The sequence below is a fragment of the Saimiri boliviensis genome, chromosome 17 (genome assembly GCF_048565385.1).
Source record: "Saimiri boliviensis isolate mSaiBol1 chromosome 17, mSaiBol1.pri, whole genome shotgun sequence".
Lineage (NCBI taxonomy): Eukaryota > Metazoa > Chordata > Mammalia > Primates > Cebidae > Saimiri > Saimiri boliviensis.
Genome location: NC_133465.1, coordinates 66,536,149 through 66,559,265, shown reverse-complemented (window position 1 = coordinate 66,559,265; position 23,117 = coordinate 66,536,149). Strand labels below are relative to the sequence as shown.

The 23,117-nt window shown below is 54.8% G+C and overlaps 1 protein-coding gene across 2 annotated transcripts in view; it reads right to left on the bottom strand.

The window, feature by feature from the left end:
* Positions 1 to 804: 804 nt before the first annotated feature.
* MGAT5B (alpha-1,6-mannosylglycoprotein 6-beta-N-acetylglucosaminyltransferase B) overlaps positions 805 to 23,117 on the bottom strand; it is an 84,066-nt gene continuing 61,753 nt past the window's right edge. For both annotated transcript variants that reach the window (XM_074389005.1, XM_074389004.1), the window contains 7 exons: positions 18,343 to 18,473; positions 13,439 to 13,594; positions 10,827 to 10,973; positions 10,524 to 10,640; positions 4,671 to 4,745; positions 2,888 to 3,144; positions 805 to 2,511 (listed from right to left, as the gene is read on the bottom strand). In XM_074389005.1, the coding sequence (XP_074245106.1) occupies positions 2,313 to 2,511; positions 2,888 to 3,144; positions 4,671 to 4,745; positions 10,524 to 10,640; positions 10,827 to 10,973; positions 13,439 to 13,594; positions 18,343 to 18,473 (1,082 nt within the window). In that variant the 3' untranslated portion in view covers positions 805 to 2,312. The remainder of the gene's footprint in view (positions 2,512 to 2,887; positions 3,145 to 4,670; positions 4,746 to 10,523; positions 10,641 to 10,826; positions 10,974 to 13,438; positions 13,595 to 18,342; positions 18,474 to 23,117) is intronic.

Genomic DNA, 23,117 nt, shown 5'->3' with positions numbered 1-23,117 from the left:
GGCTCACTGCAACCTCTGCCTCCTGGGTTCAAGCCATTCTCTGGCCTCAGCCTCCCGGGTAGCTGGGACCACAGGCATCCACCACCACACCCAGCTAATTTTTTTGTATTTTTAGTAGAGACGGTGGTTCACCGTGTTGGCCAGGATGGTCTCGATCTCTTGACCTCGTGATCTGCCCGCCTCGGCCTCCCAAAGTGCTGGGATTACAGGTGTGAGCCTTCATGCCCGGCTGTGATCCCCGTTTTATAGAAAATTCCACCTCCCTGCTTACAAGCTGTGCGACCTTGGGAAAGTTATTTCAACTCTGTGCCTCTTGATGTAACATGGGAAGATTCACGTAATAGTACTTACCTGCTAGGGCAGCTGAGTGCACAAATGACTACTGAAGCAAGCGACAAACTCCGCCCAGTGCCCGAGGTGGTAAACACTGGCTCATTTTCTCATTATCCGGCTCAGGCTCTTATCAAAATGGATTTGTGTTCTCTGACCCCACACTGCCACTGTCACAGCCAGCGGGAGGCGGGCAGAGGCCAGCCCAAGGTGGACATGACTGTGTATGCCGCTGCTTGTCAGGGTGCCTGCAGCCACAGCTCGGGAACAGCCAGGAGATGACCCTAGTCTCTGCCACCAGCAGGGACTTCTTTTTGGGTGGCCTGAAGCAGACAGCGCCCAGCTCTGCAGACCTGAGCACCCCATGTGCCCCACGTGACATGGAACAGAACCTGAGGACCCCAGCTCTCTGCCCCTCCACCCTGGGCGAGCTCTGGATGCCGCAGGAAAAGACAGGAACCAGCACAGTTCCTCTTCTGCATCTCACATCCCAATAAAATATTTATTATTTCAAGAAATAAATCTTTAAAAAAAGAGAAAAAGAGTGTCTCTATTGCTTTCCCCCACAGGTCAGTCCTTGGGAACCAATGAGTTTCTTGCCATCATGGTTTCTGCGGCTGCAGGGGCCAGCCGGGTCTGCAGGGGACTCCTGTGGGAAGTGTCCAGCCTGGCCCCTCCACCAACTCTCAAGCGTCCTGGGGCTGCCTCCTGGGAAGGGTGGAGGAGCAGGCCTGGGTTGGTGGGTGGGGTTGCCGGGAGAGGGGGCAGGATTATAAAACTGGGTGGGTGGCAGTGTTCTGAAGGCCTGACCCGCTGAGGCAGGCGGGGCTCTGGCCATGCGGAGAGGGGAAGGGGGCATCCTGCGGCAGGCATGCCACTCGGAGAAGGACCGCTGGATCGGGAGGCGGTTTGAGGCTGGAGGTAGGGACAAGGACTTGACACGGGTGGGGTTAGGGGCTGCCTGGGTAAGCAGACAGGGCAACTGGAAACTAGGCACGGCGTGCCATGGGGCTGAGGCTCCATCCCAAGCCCTTGTCTGCAAAAGATGCTGGCGGGTAAGGAGTCGGCATCTGTGGGCGTGCCTGGTGCACAAAGGCCACCCCCGGGCGGGGGTCCCAGAGCCTGTTCTCTGAGGCTGGGGTGGAAACCTCCCCTTGGAAGGGGCAGGGCTTGAGGCTTTGGAACAAATCCACCGTCTGGAGTGGCAGGTCATGCCAGGATGGGTTTTGGGAGAAGCCCAGAGTGAAAGGGGTTGGAACAAGCAAGAGAGAGAAACAATTCAATCAGGGCCTGGGTGGTTCCTGCACCCCCAACTGTGGTCCCCAAGTGTAGAGGGAGGGTGGCGGGAGGAAAGGGGCTAAGGGGAGGCACAAACGGGGCCCCTTGGCTTAGCCTTCCACCCACCCCCTGCCCCTGCACCCACAACCCAAATGCCAGCGGGCCCTGTGTGCCTGGCTCCCCTCACAGGAGGAGGGCAAGCCCCTTTTTCCCCTGCCCAGAGCAGGTACCATCTAGGTCCATGGGGAGGGGCCCTCCTTGGACCCTTCAGGGACCACGGGGCAGCCTAGTCCCTGCTCCCCTCCCTTGCAAGTCTAGAGGCCACATCCTGGGCCCAAGAAATGACTGGGCCCCCTTCTCCACCTGGCCCAGATCCGGCCTTGCACAAAGCAAGGGCCCTCGACCACCTGTTCCTGGGCCATGCAGACTCTCTGAGCAGCCCCACATCTGCTTGGCCTTGATGCTGCTATGAGTTCCCAGGAGAGAACCAGGAGCCTGCCTGGGAGGTCCCAGGGGCTCGGGGTGCCGCCGCCTCCTATTCCTCGGCACGGCTCTCCTCTGGACACTTCCAGGCGAAGGAAGGAAGCTCTGGCCTGGGGGAGCTGGGAGGAGGACAAGCAGCCGGAGCCCAGGACCTGCTGGCACTCTCTCCTGTGGCAGGGGAGAGCCAGCCGTGGGTGCCAGCCAGGGCGGCAGAGGTGGCCTCACAGACAGCCCTGGCACAAGGCCACCTGGCCTTTGCGGAAGTCACGGCAGGGGCAGAGCCGGCGGTACTTGGTGTTGGAGCCGGCACAGCTGAAGAGCAGGGACTCCTTCTGCAGGTAGCACTCCTGGCCGGGCTGGGCGAAGGCTGGGTACAGGTGGTTCATCTCCGACTCGGTGCTGTCACAGGGCACCTGCAGCCTGGCACGCACCGAACTCAGTGTTGGTTGCTTGGGCTGAAGGACTGGGCCAGGGTAGGGGCTCCCCGGGCCCAGCACTCCCTGCTCCCCTTCTCTGGCCCATCCCCATCCCAGACTGGGTAAGGAGATGTGTTACACTCCCTACTGTTACACCCGGGACAGCTTTCATGGTCTGGGCTAGACAAATGCCCAAATAGGTGGGGTGGGGGGCTGAGTGGGTGAAGGAGAGCAGGGACTGGAAGGAGCCTCCCCTGTAGTTTAAGGCATTAAATCCCCCACCGCTGGCAGGGCTGAGGGCCAGTTCTGGGTGTGAGAGCTCACAGTGAGCCCGCTGGGCCAGCAAGGATGGGGGCTGGGGGGTGGGGGCCCACACTCACTTGAGGAAGGCGTCCTGGCTGTTGAGGAAGGGAAAGAAGGAGGGCTCGCAGATCAGCCCGTGGTCCAGGCAGGTGTCGGTGCAGGCCCTCCCAGGCACGGCCAGCCAGGCCCGCAGGGAGTTCATAGGGGGCCAGGCCCCTGGGGTCAAGCTGGCATTCTGAGCCCATTCGAGGTGGGTGGCATTTGGGGCCAGGACAAAAGGGCTCTGCAGGGCATGGGCCCCTGGCGGGGCAGGGCCTGGAGCTGTGCAGAAGTCCTGCGAGGAGGGGAACAGCGTTAGGTGGGGAAATGCCAGCCAGGTACACCTGGGGGCACCTGAAGGTGTAGCCCTGCCAGTACAAGCCACAGTACCAGCCACCACTAATGGGCACTTACTGAATACCAGGTAGCTTTACCTGCATTATTTCATTGACTTCCAATGGACACTCGTGTCTCCACATCACTTACAGGGAGAATGGAGGCTGAAAGGTCACAGCGCCTGCCCAGGGCTTCGGGGCTGGACGGCAGAGCAAAACTCGGATTCAGGGCTCTCTGCATCCTGTCTGCCCTGGAGCTGTCTTGATGCTCAGGTCAGGCTCTGGTTTCTACCCTGGGGCCCACGAGCCCTGCCCACCATGGGGACAGGGACCCAGGCTGGCTGTGAGGTCTCCCTCCAGCATTCAACTCCAGGGGCTGGAGGGCCCCACGGACGCTTTTCTGAGCTTCCTGCAGGATGCCGCCACAGCTGTCTGGGTACAGTCCTGGGTTCTGGCCACGGCCTTGGACCCTCACCCCGTGACCTCAGCATGCCCTCCCTTCTGGGGGCCTCAGTATTCCCATCTGTAAAGGGACAAGGGAGAACCGGACTCTCTAGGCTCCTAATATTGGTGGGGCCAAGGACAAGGTGGAGAGGCCACACGCCCACAGAAATTTTTTTTTTTTTTTTTTTTTTCTTTTGAGTCAGAGTCTCACTCTGTCACCCAGGCCGGAGTGTAATGGCACAATCTTGGCTCACTGCAACCACCACCTCCCGGGTCAAGCGATTCTCCTGCCTCAGCCTCCCAAGTAGCTGGGACTACAGGCGTGTGCCACCATGCCTGGCTAGTGTGGGGTGTGTGTGTGTGTGTGTGTGTGTGTGTGTGTGTGTGTATTTTTAGTAGAGACTGGAGACCCAGAGCCTGCAGAGCCGTGCTCCATCTGGGATACCTGCAGCCCTCATGGTGGCTTAGATCCACGGGCATGCAGCAGGGGCCAGAATAGGGCACGCCCTCCTCCTCACCCACGACTTCCAGGCACTCTGAGCACCCATGGGAGGAGAAGGGAGTGTCCTCCTGGGACAGCTGCCTGCCTGGATGCTCCCTCAGGGGCTAGGGGTGGCCGAGCTTTTGAAATAGTGGGGCTCTTCTCTGGTTTCTCAGGGCAGAGATCTTCACTTCCCATTTTAGTCTCACTGTCATCCTTAGCGGGTGGGCGGGGGATCTTCACTTCCCATTCAGTTACCAAATCCCAATCAGTTACCAGACTTTTGAACCACTGTTTTCTACGAATGAAAGTCTTTGTGTTTGTGAGTGCCATGCAGCTGGGCTCTAGAGCTGGGCCCAGGGCAGGGGCGCTTAACACGCCCGTCCATGGTCCGGCCTGTCTCCAGCCCTGAGGGATCTCTGGGAAAAGAGCCCGGACAGGCTGGAGGAGGGAGCAGGGAGCAGGAGGGTCTCAGAGTGCAGGGCCCGGGGCAGATCACGAAGCTCGCTCAGCCCCCTCCTCTGGTCTGAGGGGTCTGGGGCAGAGAGAGCGCTCACCGACCTGGTGCTGGATGTAGGCGTGGATCCGCTCCAGCATCCCCTCGCAGGTATACTCGTAGGGTAGGTAGGGGTCTACCTGTGGGAGGGACGCAGACACACGGGGTGGGAGGAGGCCCAGCTGCGGGGGGCCCTGCCACACATAGCATTGGGGGTGCAGGTCTGGTGGGCTCTCACATCCTGTACCATGCCTAGGGAGCCAACCACCCCATCCACCTGGCGCTTCCACCCAGTTCAGAGTCCCTGTTCCCCGGCACACCCTCCAGAGGCCCTCAGGGACTCAGGCTCAGGACCCACGAGGCCCAGCCTCATCCCTCCCCTCTCCCTCCCAGGTCCTGGTCCCGACTCCACTGAGCATAAAGCTCATCGCTCTGTCCCCTCCTGGGCTATGACACCTCCTCTTCCCACAGCCCACCCACCCTCTTAGGCATCACCTACTCCAGGGAGCTGTCCCTGAGCTCCACCCCACTCCTGTTACAGACCCACTTCCCTTGATGGCTCCAGCACCCCAGACTTCCCCCAGCACAGAATGGCCCCTGCGTTACCATCTCCTGTTCATTCCTCATCTCGCTCATGAACTCATAGACCCGCTGAGGGTGGGGACTGTGGCTTGTTCACATTGAATCCCCGGTGCCTGGCACAGTGCGTGGCATACAGTGGGTGCTCAGGAAATAACCATGAATGAAAAGGCACCCCAGCTCTGCCTGTATCCTGCCCAAGACATGCGACATTCACACAGAGGAACACAGGAGCATCCCCCAGTCCTCAGAAATTCGATGACTTTTGTAAAGTATCCTGCCCCCACCAGGCACAAATCTCCGAACAGAGGCCACAGGCTGTCTGTCTAAATATCTAATAGTTGGCTGGGCATGGTGGCTCATGCCTGTAATCCTAGCACTTTGGGAGGCGGAGGTGGACGGATCGCCTGAGGTCAGGAGTTCCAGACCAGCCTGATCAACATGGTGAAACCCTGTCTCTACTAAAAATACAAAAAAATCTGCTAGGCATGGTGGCAGGTGCCTGTAATCCCAGCTACTTAGGAGGCTGAGGCAGGAGAATCGGTGGATCCTGGGAAGCGGAGGTTGTAGGGAGCCGAGACTGTGCCACTGCACTCCAGCCTGGCAACAGAGTGAGACTCTGTCTCAAAAATAAATAAATACATAAATATCTAATAGTCACGTAGCAACCTGCCCTGTGGGCATATGCACGAAGTAGCTGGGGTCCAGGAAGCCAGGGGAACAGAGGGAAGAGGGGATAGAGGGGTAAGGGGGCACCCCCGCCTCCTCCCCACTTCTTAACCAACCCCTTCTTGTTCCATTAACTTTCTCAGGCCCAGTGCGGAGCCACCGTAGAGGAAACCACTGACCTGGACGAGCAGGGGCAGCAGTAAGGACCCGGCGAGGAGCCATCTCAGACTCGGAGAAAGGTCTGTTTCAGCCTTCAACCTCCCCACCCAGCACACCTGGTGGCACCTGCCCTGGCCCAGCCCACCTCTTAGCAACGATGGCGCCTTCCTGTCTTTAGCCAGCGGGTAAAATCTAACCGTTTGGTTCAAGCCTGCAACCGCCTCCTTTCTTCCTCATCAGAACTGCGTAGTACGAGAAAGTCCAATTGTACCACACTTGGTCCTGCTTCCAGTGTACCCACTTCTCAGGAGACCTGTCCTGGGGCCTCTGGCCAAGGGGACATCAGGACACTCAAGGGTCCCGGGGAAGCAGCCGCCACTGATACCCTTGAAGTCGGAACTTCCCCCAGCGCTGACTTCCCCCGGCACTCTGCATGGGTATTCTTCACACTGGGGCAACTTCGAAGTCCCAGAGAATCCGCAATTCCCATCCTCAGCTCGGCCTTCGAGCCCCGTGCTCTGCACAGCCCTGTCCCGACCTGCCCTCGTTCCCGAGCCGATGGCCCAAGCAGCCCCTGGCTGCTGCCCCAGCCGGTCCCCCAGACACTCATGACAAAGTCCCGAAAGCCTCTGAGCCCCACACGCCGCTGGGGGTCTTGCGGGGACAAGGCTTCACTCCCAAGGTTATAAATAAAACTCCCCAGGGAAGAGTTTTCCCCTCCGAACACCGCCTCCCCGCTCCGTGACAGCAAATCTGAGTTACTCTCGCTCCTGTGTCTGAAGCCCTTGTCACAAGGTAATTCAAAGGTCCCCGTGTGAAGCGAACGCTCACAGCCAGGGACGATGTTCTGCCTGCCACGTATCTCCTGCCTGAGGAACCAGCCTGCCTGGCCTGGAAATTACCCCCATTAGGTCTAATTACAGGTGTGCGCCCCTAATCAGTCTTGACAGAGTGACAGGTGCTGGTGCTGCCTGGGAACTGCTGGCCGCGGGACTGACAGCAGGGAGGCATTGGCATCACCTTGAATGGCCTTGCTCTGGAACCAGAGATGCCCACAGGCAAATCCGGGGAGGTGCAGAGACGTAGACGGGGCGCTGGGCTGTCAGGTCGGGGCGGCTGGGCTGGGTCAGGCCTCGCTCTCCCCACCTCCTCTCCTCACCTCTTACTCCCCCTCCTGGGCTCTCCTCCCTCCCTCGCCCTGTAAAAGGCCATGTGACTTGCAGAACACGCCACTCCCCCTGATGGCGGCCCTCATTTGCTATCAACCTTCACCAGCTGTCCCTAAATCTGTTTTCTAAAATAGAAATATTAGGCTGGGCCCGGAGGCTCATGCTTGTAATCACAGCACTTTTGGAAGCCGAGACAGAAGGATTGCTTGTGCCCAGGAGTTCAAGACCAGCCTGAGCAACAAAGTGAGAACCCCCCTTCCACCTCTATTCAAATAATATAAAAAGAAAATTAAAATAAATAAAAAATAGAATTATTAGAATTACTCAGAGTTCTTGTTTAAACTGCAGATTTCCAGGTGAAGCTGGGTCCTGTTAAATGGGAAGGGGTGGGATGGGCTCGAGAATCTGCATTTAAGACCCTCCCCCAGGTGACTCTTGGGCACATGAATTCTTTCTTTGAGGCGAAGTCCTGCTCTGTTGCCAGGCTGGAGTGCAGTAGTGCCACTCGGCTCACTGCAACCTGCAACTTCCTGGTTCAAGTGACTCTCCTGCCTCAGCCTCCTGAGTAGCTGGGATTACAGGCACCTGCCACCATGCCCAGCTCATTTTTGTATTTTTAGTAGAGACAGGGTTTCACCATTTTGGCCAGGATGGTCTCAAACTCCTGACTTCATGATCCGCCCACCTCAGCCTCCCAAAGTCCTGGGATTATAGGCATGAGCCACAGCGCCCGGCCCGGGCACATGAATGTTTTTGAGCTGCTGTGAGCTAAGAAGGAGTGAACTGTTATGAGGAGGGGTGGGGCCCACAGAAGGGAGGGGCCTGAGGGCAGAGGGGCCTCAGTTGGTTTGAGGCACAGCACAAGTCTCAGCTGGTCGGATTTGCAATACCTTGGTTCCTTAATCCTTTTATAATTGTTATTTTTTAATTAACTAATTGACAAAATTAAATAGATGTTCATGTAAAAAGAAAAATCAAACAGGAAAGCAGTGAAAAGGAAGTGTCCTTCCACCCCAGACAATCAGTCCTTCCCCGGGTTACCAATTTCTTGTGCGTCCAACCAGAAATACCAGAGACTATCCCAGCACCTTCACGCACACAGCCCTCCCCCGACTCTGGTTTCTGGTCCTCTCAGGGGAACCACAGGGTGGAGTGTCTCACTCATTCAACGCGTCTTGGAGGTTGGGCCAAACCCTGCTCCCCACATTGGAAAGGTGCATGCTGTCCCCCTCCCCAGCCCCTCTGCAGGAGAAGCCTTGGAGGACTGCTTTGTAAGGCAGGGAGGAGGGAGGAGAGCAGAGGGAGGTGGGTGGAGAAGTGGGGAGAAGGAGCCGGAGGAGACTGGGGTGGGAGGAGCCCCCTTCCCTAGCTGTGTGCCTTGCTGCCAGCGTCCCCATGCAGTGGGCTGGGATTGGTCAGTTTCCAGCAGTGAAATTAACCTGTTAGCCCCCTTCACTCTTCTTTTCTATGCGCTGAGCTCCCTAAGGCCTCCTTCCTGGCACTGGTGCTTCTAGCCCCATTTAATCCTGTAAACTGGTGCCAAACACCTGGCCTCCTTCTTAGGGCGTGGCCAGGGGGCCAAGTTCCTATCTGTTTTTGTTTTTGTTTTTAATTTTTTGAGACGGAGTCTTGATCTGTTCCAGGCTGGAGTGTGGTGGCACCATCTTGGCTCACTGTAACCTCCAACTCCTGATTCACGTGATTCTCCTGCCTTAGCCTCCTGAGTAGTTGGGATCACAGGCCAACCATGCCTAGCTAATTTTATTATTATTATTTTTTAATTTTTAGTAGGGATGGAGTTTCACCAAGTTGGCCAGGCTGGTCTTGAACTCCCAGCCTCAAGTGATCCACCCACTTCAGCCTCCCAAAGTGCGGGGATTACAGGTGTGAGCCATTGTGCCTGGCCTCAATTTGTTTTTGCTCTACAAGGTCTTGCCAGAACTGAAGCCACCAGCCAGGACAGGGACAACACTGGGTTGAGAGCTGGCAAGGGAGCTTTTTATCCCCTACCCTCCCCACTCTGTCTAGGCCGGTGCTTTGCTAGGACCCAAGATTGCCAGGTCACACAGCCTCTCCCTGCATGCAGCACGGATGCTGGCACCCCACCCTCAGTCACCTGTGACTCCACCCCAGGGCTCTCTGGCCTGCTGAGCCCATCTGTGTGCAGCACAAAAGTGTCAGGAATTGGCATCCCAGGCGCCGCCCTCAGCCACGGACAGATGGGAGGAGGAGGATACCTACCCTAGCCTTCTGCTCATTCAGGACAGCTCTGGAATGTGACCCACCTCATCTCCCAGAGGCCCCGTGGTGACAAGCTCCAGATGCCACCTGCTGATACACATCCTGACTCACCTGGCACCTCAGTGCCTGCTTCCTGGGGTTGCTTCCAAAATAAACTACTGCTGAAATCCCTCTTTTCATGATACTTCCTGGAGGAATCCAACCTGAGGCAGTCCATGGCCCTGAGAAACCTGCCATGTTGGCCAGGCTGGCCTCAAACTCCTGGCCTCAAACGATCCACCTGCTTGGCCTCCAAAAGTGCTGGATTACAGGCATGAGCCACTGCACCTGGCCTGGAGTGATTGTTTTTGCTCAGCCTGTTATCTGAACTACAGTAAGAAGGGGATCCGGGAGGACCACAGTGAGAGGAAGGTCTCTCGTTCACCAGATCGGAGCCTCCCCAGAGTGAAGCAGCCAGCCAAGCACAAGGAACGATCAAAAGCCACCAAGGAGCCTGCCATGGAGATAAGCATCAGGCACAGCCCCTCCTCCTCTCGCCCAACCCACACACGTGCACCTACACACACCAGCACCCACGCTCACTACTCAAAGCGTTGCCCCAGGGCAGCACCATCAGCACCACCCCTGTCCTAGAAAGGCAGGAGCTTAGTCCCACCCAGACTTGCTGAGTCAGAACCTGCATTTAACAGATGGTCTGTGTGCACATTACATTTCGAAATGTGCTGTGGGTAGGCTACAAACCCACACCTGCAGCAGTGTTTAAAGAACCTCCGCACATTCATCGTGAAAACATTCCCTTAGCACCTGGCCCTCAAAAGTGCTCCACAAACAATTCAAGATCCAGGGCTGCCATGGAAGGTTGTGCAGGTTGCTCACTGCACGAAGGCATTCCCCACTCATCACACCTGAGTAGATACGTGGGGCCCCCATTCCACTCTCCAATCCACATGCCATGGCTCAGGGCTGTGTCTGACCAGGGGAGGGACGGACACGTTTGCCAATCCAGGCCTGAATTCACCCAGAGAGGCACCGTTTTCTAATCAGAGTGAAGATAATCAGTGTGGGCTAGTGGTGGTCCTGACTGTATATGGCTGCTCTCACCTGAGTTGTCATGATGGCCTTGATGGCTGCTTCAAACTCCTCTGAGTTGTTGTAGTCGACTGTCCACACGTGGGGCTTGCCGATGAAGTTCTCCGCATAGGGATGCTGGGAGAACACCTGGCCAGGGCAGAGACCGCACGCAGCTGCCCCCTGCGCCTGCCAACGGGGCAGGGACAAAGGAAGGCGCCCCATCCAACTGTCCCCTCTCTCCCTTTGCCCTACATCTCATCTGCCTCTTCCAGGACCTGCAGGGGTCTCTGTCCCAGCCCCTCCTGATTGGGGACCAGGGTGCGTTCCACTCACCTCTCTGGAGGTGGGCTTGCCTCGGAAGAACTCGTGGTTGAGGGAGCTGTGGGGCGGGCTGAAGCGGGACTGCAGGAAGATGCAGCCGTTGGCGATGGCCTCCAGGGGGGCGGGGCCCTCGTAGGGGAAGCCAAACCCGATGAAGAGCTGCAGAGTCAAGGGGCATGGTATTAGGGAGGGCTGGGCTGCCACAGCCCTGGAGCCCCAGGATGCCGGGACGAGGTTAGTCTTCGGGATATTCACAGGAGGCAGCTGGGCCAGAAAAGCCAGCCCAGGCCATCTTGTGCTACAGGTAAGCTCTCTGGGCCTTCTGCTCTCTGGGCCTCAGTGTCCCCATTTGTGAAACAAGGGGGTCCAATTAGGTGTTATCAATGGTCTCTTCTTGCTCTATCAGGCTATGATTTATGATTCTGGAGCGGGGAAGAGAAGAGTAAGGGTTTCAAGCCAAGAAAGTTCCAGGCTCGTACCTGTAAGAGACCTCCAAGAACCTTCACTCACTCATCCCCAAAACATTTATTCAGCACCTAACTTGTGCGAGGTGGTTCACAATAGCAAAGACAAGGAACTAACAGAGGTGCCCATCACCGGTGAATTGGATAAAGAAACTATGGTACATCGACACCATAAAATCCTATGCAGACATAAAAAAGAACAGAACCACGTCCTTTTCAGCAATGTGGATACAGCTGGAGGCCGATATCGTCAGTGAATTAAAGCAGGAACAGAAACCAAACACTGCACATTTTCACTTAAAAGTGAGAGCTAAACACTGGCTACTCGTGGGCATAAAGATGGCAACAGTAGACCCTGAGGACCACTGGGGTGGGGAGGAGGGAGGGACCAAGACTGAAGAGCTAACTGTTGGGTGCTGTGCTCACTACCTGGGTGACAAGAGCCTTCATATCCCAAACCTCAGCATTATGTAATAGACCTGGTTAACACGCCTGCGTGTGTACCCCTTGAACCGAAAATAAAAGTTGAAATTTTTAAAATTTTTATTTTCTTTTTTTTTGAGACAAAGTCTCAGTCTGTCGCCCAGGCTGGAGTGCAGTGGCGTGATCTCAGCTCCCTGCAACCTCCGCCTCCGGGGATTCAAGCGATTCTCCTGCCTCAGCCTCCCGAGTAGCTAGTTCTACAGGCACCCACCACCACACCCAGCTAAATTTTGCATTTTAGTAGAGACAGGATCTCCATGTTGACCAGGCTGGTTCTCAAACTCCTGACCTCAGGTAATTCACCTGCCTCGGCCTCCCAAAGTGCTGGGATTACAGGTGTGAACCACCTCACCCAGCCGAAATGATTTTTTTTTCAAGTAACTTATGCTAGGAGTGCACAGGGCTGGGCTGGAAGGCAGTTAATAAATGACTCTGAATCCAGGGCTGTTCTGTGAGGTCGTTCAGGTTATTCACTGCACGTGAGCATCTCTACTGCCCCCCAACACACACATACACACACACACACAGACACACACACACACAGATACACACACCACAGACACACACACACACAGACACACACACACAGACACACAGACACACACACACAGACACAGACACACACACAGATACACACACAGACACACACAGACACACACACAGATACACACACACACAGACACACACACATACACAGACACACAGACACAGATACAGACACACAGGCGCACATATAAACAGAAACACACAGAGACACACGCATACACACATATACACACAGGCACACACACACGCAGACACACACACACACACACACACACACAAAGATCCCCTGGGAAAGAAGCTATGATGAGATCAAAAGAGGGCCTGGGGCCAGGTGCAGTGGCTCAGGTCTGTAATCCCAACACTTTGAGAGGCCGAGGTGGTAGGGTCACTTGAGCCCAGGAGCTCAACACTAGCCTGGACAGAGTAGGAAGACACCATCTCTACAAAAAAGTTAAAAACTAGCCAGGTGTGGTGGTGTATGCCAGTGGTTCCAGCTACTCAGCAGGCTGAGGTGAGGGGAGCGCGTGAGCCTAGGAGTACAACGTTGCAGTGAGCCCTGATTGCACCACTGCACTCCAGTGTGGGTGACATAGCTGTCTCATAAAAAAGAGGGTGGGGAGTGCCTAGAAGCTGGCTGGAGACTCTCCAGCGCCCAGTCAGCGTTTTGCCTACTGTGCCAATTGCTGCTCCAGGAGTACAGGTCAGGGGCCCCTGAAGCAGTCACTCAGGAGTAATGGCTCAAGGGCACTCTGGCCAGGAGCCCTCTCTCCACCCACCTAACCACCCCGGCTCAGTGTCTCCAAAAGCTAGGCCTGACCCGGGAGTCCATTTGGCTGGACTGGTACTGAAAGGGGATGGGGGGGAGCCCAACTCCACTTCCCCAGCACTGAGCCACGGCTCTGCTGCTCTGCTGGCCCTGCCCAGGTCCCCTGCTCTACAGGGCATCTCCTGCCTGGTGGGCACCCTCATCTCTGCCCCTGGGCTCTGGCCAGATGTGGGGCTCAGGGCAGCAGAGCATGCTGGGGTGTGTCCACATGTGGAAGGGGCCTGAGTGGGGGTGGCAGGCATGGGTGGTGATCTCAGTGTCTGCAGCCGGCAGGTGTGAGGATGGTGTGGGGGATGGGAGCTCACCTTGGCCTTGCGCAGCAGCTGCTGAAATTCGGGCTGCGGTAAGAGGCCGTGGTTCTTCACGAAGGCTGGCACCTCGGGGGGCCGCTGGCTCTCGTAGTACACGGTGCCATGAATCTCCATGTATTTGTTCAAGATGCCCAGGAACTTCTCCTTCCCCTGGAAAAAGAAGAGAGGGAGATGGGAACCTCATGAGAACCACAGGAGGCAAAGTCAGTGGAGGAGACGCCTCGGTCTGGAAGTCAGAAGACGTGGGCCCTGTGTCAGGTTGGCCATTAACTGGTTGTGGGACTCTGGAAAAGGCCCCTCCCCTCTCTGGCTCTCAAAATCTGTGCGTTGCAGAGATTGAACTAGAGCGGAGTCTTCCAGATTACTTTTAGCCACGGAACTGTTTTCTTTCCAAAGGAACCCTACGGAGACCAATACTTAAATTGATTCAGGTCGGGCCACTTGGCCTCCCCTGAACCCCTAATGACCTCTAAGCTCCTCAGAGGAGCTGTGGAGCTCCCTGTAGTCCAGGTCATTCATCCATCTCTCTCTCACACACCCATCCTACCCATCATCTACCCATCCGTCCATTCACCCATCTGTCCTTCTCACACATCCCTCCACTCACCCACTCACCCATCCATTCATCCATCTGCCCATCATCTACCCATCCATCCATTCACCCATCTATCCCTCTCACACATCCTTCCACTCACCCATCCATTCATCCATCTACCCATGCATACACCTTATCTGCATCCCTTCTTTCATCGAAGGTGGGGGACCTCTGATGGAAGCTCCATCTTTGGGATTAGAACTTGGAGGAATTCTACCCTGGAAAAAAGGAAGAAACAGAGCTAGACCAGTCCTTGCAGGGGCTGAATCCATTTTATCTCAATCACTATATGGATTAAGGTGATCCGAGATTGCTAGGGTCCCCAGCTGCAAGCCGATAGTAAAAGTAAATTCTGTCTGGAATGAAATAGGGTCATCCTGGACCTTAAATTATTCTACGATTTTCCACATTCATTTTCCAGAACTCAAAAAAAAAAAAAAAAAAACCATTGAAATCCCAATCAAACCCCAGTAGACTTTTTTTTTTGGTAGAAATTGACAAGCTGATTCTAAAACTCATTTGGAAATGAGAAGGAGCTAGAATAGACAAACAACTTTGAAAAAGAACACAGTTAGCAGACTTCTATTACTGATGTCAAGACTTATTATAAAGCTACAGTAGACCAGACAGTGTGGTATTGACATCAAGATAGACACGCAGATCAATGGAACAGAATAAAGACTCCCAAAATAGACCCACACACAGTATGGTCAATTGATTTTCGACAAAGGTGCAAAACATTTCAGTGGAGGAAGGATAGTTTCATCAATAAATGGTCATGAAACACGATATCTATACACAAAAATGTGGAAGAACCTTACACTTATAAGTAGAAGTTAATGCAAAATGGATCACAGACTTAAATACTTATAAAACTATATAAAACTTTATAAAACTATAAAACTTATACAAAAAAATAGGAAAAAATCTTTGTGACCTTGTGTTAGATTAAGATTTCTTGAATGCAATACCAAAAGCACAATCCATAAAAGAAAACACTGGACTTCATTAAAATTAAGAACTTTTGCTCTTTGAAAGACACTGTTAAGAGAAAGAGAAGGCCGGGTGCAGTGGCTCATGCCTGTAATCCCAGCACTTTGAGAGGCTGAGGCGGGAGGACCGCTTGAGCCCAGGAGTTTGTGACCAGAGTAGGCAACATAGGGAGACCATTTCTCCCTCTCTCTCTCTCTCTCTCTCTCTCTCTCTTCATACACACACACACACACACACACACACACACACACGTGTGTACGTATATGTAGAGAGACAGAGAGAGACAAGCCACAGACTGGAAGAAAATATTTATAAAGCATATATTTGATACAAGACCTAGATCCAGAATATATAAAGAACTCTAAAAACTCCATAGTAAGAAAATAAACAACCTACTATTTCCAACAGGCAAAAGTTTTTAAAACGACACATCACCAGAAAAGATATATGGAAGACAGAGAAACACACAAAAATGTCTTCATCGTGAGTCATTAGGAAAATGTCAACTTAAACCACAAGAAGACACCATTCCATGCCTGTTAGAATGGCTGAAATTTACAAGGCTGACCATGCCAAGCACTGATGAATTTGTGAAAGAATTTAAAGCCTCCTACATTGCTGGTAGGACTATAAAATGGCATGACAACTTAAAAAATAAGTTAAACATTCTTCTACAGTATTAAACAGCCATTATATTCTTAGGCATTTACCCAAGGAGAAATGAAAGCATATGCTTCTACAAAAAATTGTACACGCACCAAAAAGGCTAGTCAAGACTCCCTGAGTTGCTTTCACAACTTTCCCATGGGTTGCCACCTACAGATTGAAAAGTTCCACCCTAGCTCACTCAGATGACTCTCTGAGAGTCTGGAACATTTCCTCCAGGGATGAGGGTGGGTTTGCCCTGGGCCTGAACCAGCTGCCTTTCCCTCCTTCCTGCTTGATTCCCTTGGTCCCTCACCCCCACCCCTCCCCGCTTCCTGGGACTACAATCTACTAAAATAGCACCCAAGCCTTAGCCTCAGGCTCCACTTTCTGGGGAATGCAGAGTAAGACAGACCTGCTTAGCACAAAAATCACCCAACACCTCACCCTGGGTCCCCAGCTCCCTCTCCCCGTAAGGATGATAAATCACCTCCCATCTTCCCTCCTTCCTCCTCTGCTTCTCAGCCACCTGGTCCCCTGAACTCTGGACAGCATCTCTCCCAGGATGCTACTTTCATTTTTCTCTTCATCCAGCCACCTCTGACTTCCTTTGGTTACAAATACCAGAGCAAAGATGTCTTTTTTTGGAAGCAGCTTCTTTGAGGTCTCTAGCTGAACAGGGTTGCCTCGGGCTATCACAGAAGTTCCAGCGCTAGAGATAAAACCTTTCTCTTCCCAGACTTCATAACTCTCATACTCTTGGGCCAGTTTCTTAATAGCATTTTCTGATAAAAGTAGATTCCGTGCGTTCCACGACCCTCCGACTCTGCCCTCTTCCCCAACACCCAGTGCCTACATCCTCCCAGGCTTCTCTGCAGCTGTGGCGATCAGCATGGGGAGCCTTGCCTCCCAGTGCTCCCTCACACCCCACAGAGAGCTCTGATATCTCAGCAGAGGTCTTGGACCTTGATTCCTGCTCCTAAGCCTTCTCTCTGCCATTCTCCAAGGCTTCGTAACGCTGGGGAGAGTGTAGAGTTAAGGTCAAGCACTCTGGCTCTGGACTTAGATTGATGCAGGCTGGAACATGAGCTCTGCGCTTACCAGCTATGGGTCACCTTCCAACTCACTGCGCCCTGGGGTCCTCATGTGCAGAGTGGGCGTGATCACTCGCAGTACACACCTCATGGTGTGAAGGTTAAATAAGAGGCGCATGTGAGCCCTTCACACAATGCCTGGCACACAGCAAGCCCTCAGTGAACAGTAGCCTCTTGGGTGGATGCAGCCCAGACTGTGAGATTCCCCGCCCCCTCCCCGAGTCTTCATCCTCTCCTCCCTCCTCAGTCATAGAACCCGGAACTGGGGTGGGCACACTGAACTGAGCTGCCTGGAAATAAAGCCACCCAGCGTCCCCCGGAAGTCGGTATGGCCCTGTGCCAAGATGGAGCTGACAAGCAGCATGGGAAAGAATGACCCTAAACATGGTGTCCTGCACTGCCCCTTCCTTCTCCTTGCTGGCTGGGATGCAGAGGGAATGACTTGAATGGCTGTGGCCCACTTGAACCCTGAGGCAAGGCTGGGGTGGAAACTAAACACAGCGGGTCAAGGTAAGAAGACCCTGGGGAACGCCACACCAGCCTTCCCAACCTCTGGAATTTGCAAGCAGGAAAGAAAATATACTTCCAACTTGTTTAAACCACAATTACCTTTGGAGTTTTCCTGCGACAGCTGGATCTAATCCTCACCACTGCAGTTGTGAGAGTGGTTAAATACAGCGATCGCTTAACAGGCCTGATGTAAGGTGAAGGGGCTTCCCCTGACCGTCTCCTCATTATTAACCTTGACCTCATGCCACCTGCCTGCTGCGATGACCCATCCAACGCTGGTCCTTCTCACTCCCCAGGAGCCACCCGGTGGCCATGCCAAGCCGGACCTTGACCTCCAGGGACCTGCCTCCCCTCAGAGGAGCCAGGGAAGATGGCTCCTGGACTCTGCTGTCCCCGTCACCCTCCTCCCCACCTTGGCCCATCCACAGGAGCCACAGCTCCAGAGAGCCTGAGTCAGGGGAATATCGTGAGGAGAGACCCCTGGAGCAGCTGCTGGAGAGGGGAAGGCAGCAGAAGGCAGAGGGGGCAGGCGGCAAGCGGTTTCCATACCTGGAGCTGCCTCGTGGCCAGGGGGAGCACAGGGAACAGAGAGAAAGAGAGGTTAGTGACGATTCGCAGACAACACCACACGCAGGCAGCTCCTCTCTGGGGACTCCCAACCCTGAAGATGGGGTTCTAGTCTCTAAGCCTCTCCTGCTTCTCTCTGCCTCTCATCCCACAGAACCCCCAAGTCTAGCCTGACCTGCCCCCACGGCCCCGCCAACCGACCACACCCTTGCTGGGTTTACATTGTTTATTGATCTGTTCCTTGGGAGGGTGGAAGATTTAGTCACAGTCCTCAATGAAGGAATCATTTATTACAGGAGGACAAGCTGTCAGCCTCCAGGCTGGGTGTCTTTAAATGGCAGGAACGTTTTGTCGTGAACTGTTCCTGGGAGACATTTCCAGCATGCAGGGGCGGGAGGTGGGTGCCGCATCCTGGAAGGAGGAGGGACCCGGGGAGGAGCGGGCGTGCTGTGCTGGGCGGGCGGGTGCTTCCTGCGAGCAGGGGCGGGGCTCACCTTCCAGATGCTCGCCTCCTTGCCGTACACCACGGCCATGTTGCTGGCTTTGCCGCCTTTGATGAGCTGCTTCTCCGTCTCGTTGAGCTCCTCGGACACGAAGCCCATGAAGGAGTTGTCGGGGGTGTGAGCTAAGCCCAACCGCGCAAAAGGAACTGGGTCACCAAACAAGCAATGGCCGCCCCTGGCCCCCTGGACTGCGCTGCCCAAGAGATCCGTCCTCTTCTGGCAAGGGTGGGAAAGGGGGCGGGCCTTAGGAGTAGGCTGGGGAGAGTGTAATCAGTGCCCTGGCCTGGGTGGCCCCTTCCCAGAGACTGCCACAAAGCTCAGAGCAGAAGGAAACCGAGGCCTGGCATGGTGACTCATGCCTATAATTCCAGCACTTTGGGAGGCTGAGGTGGGAGGATCCCTTGAGCCCAGGAGTTTGAGGTCAGCCCGGCAACATAGTGAGACCCTGTCTCTATTTAAAAATGCAAAAATTAGCCAGGCGTAGTGGCATGCTCCTGTAGTGCCAGAAACTTGAGAAGCCCAGGTGGGAGAATCGCCTGAGCACACCAGTTCAAGGCTGCCGTGAGCTATGACGGCACCAGTGTGCTCCAGCCTGGGCACAGAGTGAGACCCTGTGCAAGAAGAAAAAAGAAGGAGAAGGAAGAAGATGATGATGATGAAGAAGAAGAGGAAGAGGAGGAGGAAGATGGGGGAGGAGAAGGAGAGGGGGAGGAGGAGAGAAAGAAGAGGAGGAGGAGGGATAAGAGGAAGGAGAAGACGGAGAAGGAGAAGACAAAGAAGATGAAAAAGAAGAAAAGAAGGAGGGAGGGGAGGAGGAGGAAGGGGAGGAGGAAGGGGAGGAGGAGGAGGAAGGGGAGGAGGAGGAAGGGGAGGAGGAGGAAGGGGAGGAGGAGGAAGGGGAGGAGGAGGAGGAAGGGGAGGAGGAGGAAGGGGAGGAGGAGGAGGAAGGGGAGGAGGAGGAGGAAGGGGAGGAGGAAGGGGAGGAGGAGGAGGAAGGGGAGGAGGAGGAGGAAGGGGAGGAGGAGGAGGAAGGGGAGGAGGAAGGGGAGGAGGAAGGGGAGGAGGAAGGGGAGGAGGAGGAGGAAGGGGAGGAGGAGGAGGAAGGGGAGGAGGAGGAAGGGGAGGAGGAGGAGGAAGGGGAGGAGGAAGGGGAGGAGGAGGAGGAAGGGGAGGAGGAGGAAGGGGAGGAGGAGGAGGAAGGGGAGGAGGAGGAGGAAGGGGAGGAGGAAGGGGAGGAGGAGGAGGAAGGGGAGGAGGAGGAAGGGGAGGAGGAGGAGGAAGGGGAGGAGGAAGGGGAGGAGGAAGGGGAGGAGGAAGGGGAGGAGGAGGAGGAAGGGGAGGAGGAGGAAGGGGAGGAGGAGGAGGAAGGGGAGGAGGAGGAAGGGGAGGAGGAGGAGGAAGGGGAGGAGGAGGAAGGGGAGGAGGAGGAGGAAGGGGAGGAGGAAGGGGAGGAGGAAGGGGAGGAGGAGGGGAGGAGGAGGAAGGGGAGGAGGAAGAAGGGGAGGAGGAGGAGGAAGGGGAGGAGGAGGAAGGGGAGGAGGAGGAAGGGGAGGAGGAGGAAGAGGAAGATGGGGAGGGGAAGGGGAGGGGGAGGAGGAGAGAAAGAAAGAAGAGGAGGAGGGATAAGAGGAAGGAAAAGACGGAGAAGGAGAAGACAAGATGAAAAAGAAGAGAAGGAGGAGGGAGGGGAGGAGGAGGAGGAAGAAGAAAGAAGGAAGGAGCAGCAGCAACCTAAGAGGTCATCAAGTCCCCCTGTTTGTTTTCAGGTAAGGAAACTGAGGCCGAGGCTCTGGGCGACACAGCAGAGACTCTGCCCTCCTCAGTCCCTGGAGCCCCAAGCTTTGGCTGCGCCTCTGACTCCTGCGCCCATCGGCAGCGTCCGTCATCCCAGGAGGAACTTTCCCTGCCTTCTCCATGACTGCACCCCGGCCCAGGCCACGTCGGCTCTCGCTGGGACCACCCTGACAGCTGCCTCCCCGTTCCGGTGGCTCTCTCAGGACAATCTTTTCTCTGAAATGATCCTTTGGAATCTAGGCCCTATCAGCTTCCTCCTCCACACAAAACCCCACACGCCAAAGTCCGCCCGACAATCTCCAGGCTCTGCCTTCTTTCCCCTTCCACTGCATCTGTGACCATCCAGCCCACCCAGAGCCCTGCCGGACGCAGCCCCTCCCCCGACAGACCTGTGCCCATGAGCCGGCGAGAGGTCTGTCCGGACCCTGGTCACTCGCTGTCTCCTCAACAGCTTTATTTTTCATCACAGCACTTACCGACCAGACGTTAGATTATACACTTATCTGTTCATGTATAATTGTCAGAATAGGAGGGCACAGTGACTCACACCTGTAATCCCAGCACTTCGGGAGGCTGAGGTGGGTGGATCGCCTGAGGTCAGGAGTTCAAGACCAGCCTGACCAACATGGCGAAACCCCGTCTCTACTAAAAATACAAACATTAGCCAGGTGTGGCGGCACACAGCTGTAATCCCAGCTGCTCAGGAGGCTGAGGCACAAGAATCGCTTGAACCCGGGAGGTGGAGGTTTCAGTGAGCCGAGAACACGCCACTACACTCCAGCCTGGGCGACAGAGCAAGACTCCATCTCCAAAAATAATAATAATAATAATTGTCAGAATATAAGCCCCCTGTGGGCAATGGTTCTGTTTTGTTCACTTGTGTGCCCCCAGCACCTGAAACAGAGCCTGGGCTGGTTGAATGAATGCTGGACAAAGACGGATGAGATGGAGGAGGCAGCCTCCCTCTCCCAGCTCCGAGCCTCAGCCTGCACTGCCCTCCTCCCTGGTCTTGGATGAGGAAATCCTACTCAGCCTTCGGGGCCCCTCTCACATGACAACTCCTCCCAGAAGCCTTCTCTGGGGTGCACTGTGCCTCCCTTTGTGGCCCCATCTGCGGCGGTTAGGTCTCTGTTAAAGCAGGGATGGCTCTGGGACTTCCTTGCCATTTGACTCATTTGTCCCCAGGACCCCACCCACCAGGGCTAGGGAACCTGTTTGATCTCGTGTTCCAATGCCATGGCCGTCTGTGCAGCGCAGTGACTGCTAAGCTCCATCCGCCAGGGAGGGGAGGAGAGAAGCATGAGAGCTGAGAATCTGCAAGCCACAGGAGCCCTGCCTTCTGCGCACCAGGATCCCGAAGAAGCCATGTATTGAATCCAATTATATTTAATCTACCTGCCTGCATGGGAGGGGCTGTGGCGAGTGAGGAGGCTGGGAGCAGCCACCCAGCCTTGATTCCTGCAACAGCCTTGATTCTAAATATCCTGTCTCTTCATTTCGAATACACATTTCCCACGTTTGAATGTTTCTCCAGTTGGGATGCATGTTTTAATCAAATGTGTAGATCTAATGTAGTATTTCCACCCACCCCTCAAGGCCCACAAGACGTAGTAATCGGCATCTGGGACAGCTTAGAAGAGATGACGGTTTCCTGTGTAAGTGCCCCCAAAGCTCACAGATTCTTGGGCCTGAAAATCCAGCTACGGAACAAAATGATCTCTCTAGAGCTTCAGGAGGGTCAGGAGGAGCCCCGGAGGCCTGGAGTTCTTTCTGTGGGTGGTCAGGGCCAGGACAGCTCCCCCGCCTCAGGAGGCTCTGCCCACATCAGGCAAAGCAGCCCCTGCCCGACCTGTTTACCCATCCAGCATCCACCCTCCCCCTTCCCTCCGGCTCCTCTGAGGCTGCCCCCCAGCCCTCTCTCCTGTTCCACCACACTTTGCAGCTGAAGAATCCTTCACTAAACTGCCTTCACTCCAACTCTACCAGAAGGGACAGATTTAGAACACAATTAGCTAAACCAGTAGGAGGGGACAGGGAAGTATTGCAACCAATTAAAATAACAGGACCATTAAGCCAAGAGCTCCTGGGGGCAGAGAGAGGGTAAGGCCAGGAGAGGTGGCAGCCCCCCAGGTAAGCTCCCTGGGGAAATCAGCCAGCTAGATGGGAACAGGCCGGCTGGTGACTTCCTTCCTGCACTCAGTGTCATTAAAACCGGCCAGCCACCCTCTTCCCTTTTGTCCTCACTTTCTTTGATTTATTCAATCAATTTAATGTTCTCTGAGGACCTAGGTTGGCTCCAGAGAGATTAAGATAAACCAATTAGCAGCCCCTTTTTAAGTGGCTCGTAATCTATCAGGGGAAATAAATGTATAAGCAAACAACTCTAGCACACTTCAACATATGCTTTAACAGAGTTCAGTTTAAAAATTATAAAAATAGAGGCAAAGAGGCAATACATTCTGCCCGGACTAGGAGATGAGGGGGATCAGTGAAAGTGATGGCAAAAAGAGGAGACATCTGACCTGGGGTTTTGGAGGATGAGTAGGAGTTCGCCAGGTCTGGAAATCGACATCCAGTGGTCTGCAACCTGAGACAAGTCCTAATTTTCTCAGAGCAGGTTATTGCAGAAACCTCTTTTTTTTCTTTTCCTTTCTTTCTTTTTTTTGAGACACAGTCTTGCTCTGTCACCAGGTGCCAGGCTGGAGTGCAGCGGCTCAATCTCGGCTCACTGCAACCTCCGCCTCCTGGATTCAAGCTATTGTCCTGCCTCAGTCTCCCGAGTAGCTGAGATTATGGTGTGCACCACCATGTCTGGCTAATTTTTGTATTTTTAGTAGAGATGGGGGTTTCACCATGTTGGCCAGGCTGGTCTCGAACTCCTGACCTCATGATCCGCTCGCCTCAGCCTCCCAAAGTGTTGGGATTACAGGTGTGAGCCACTGTGCCTGGCCTCACTGCTTCCCTTCTAAGTG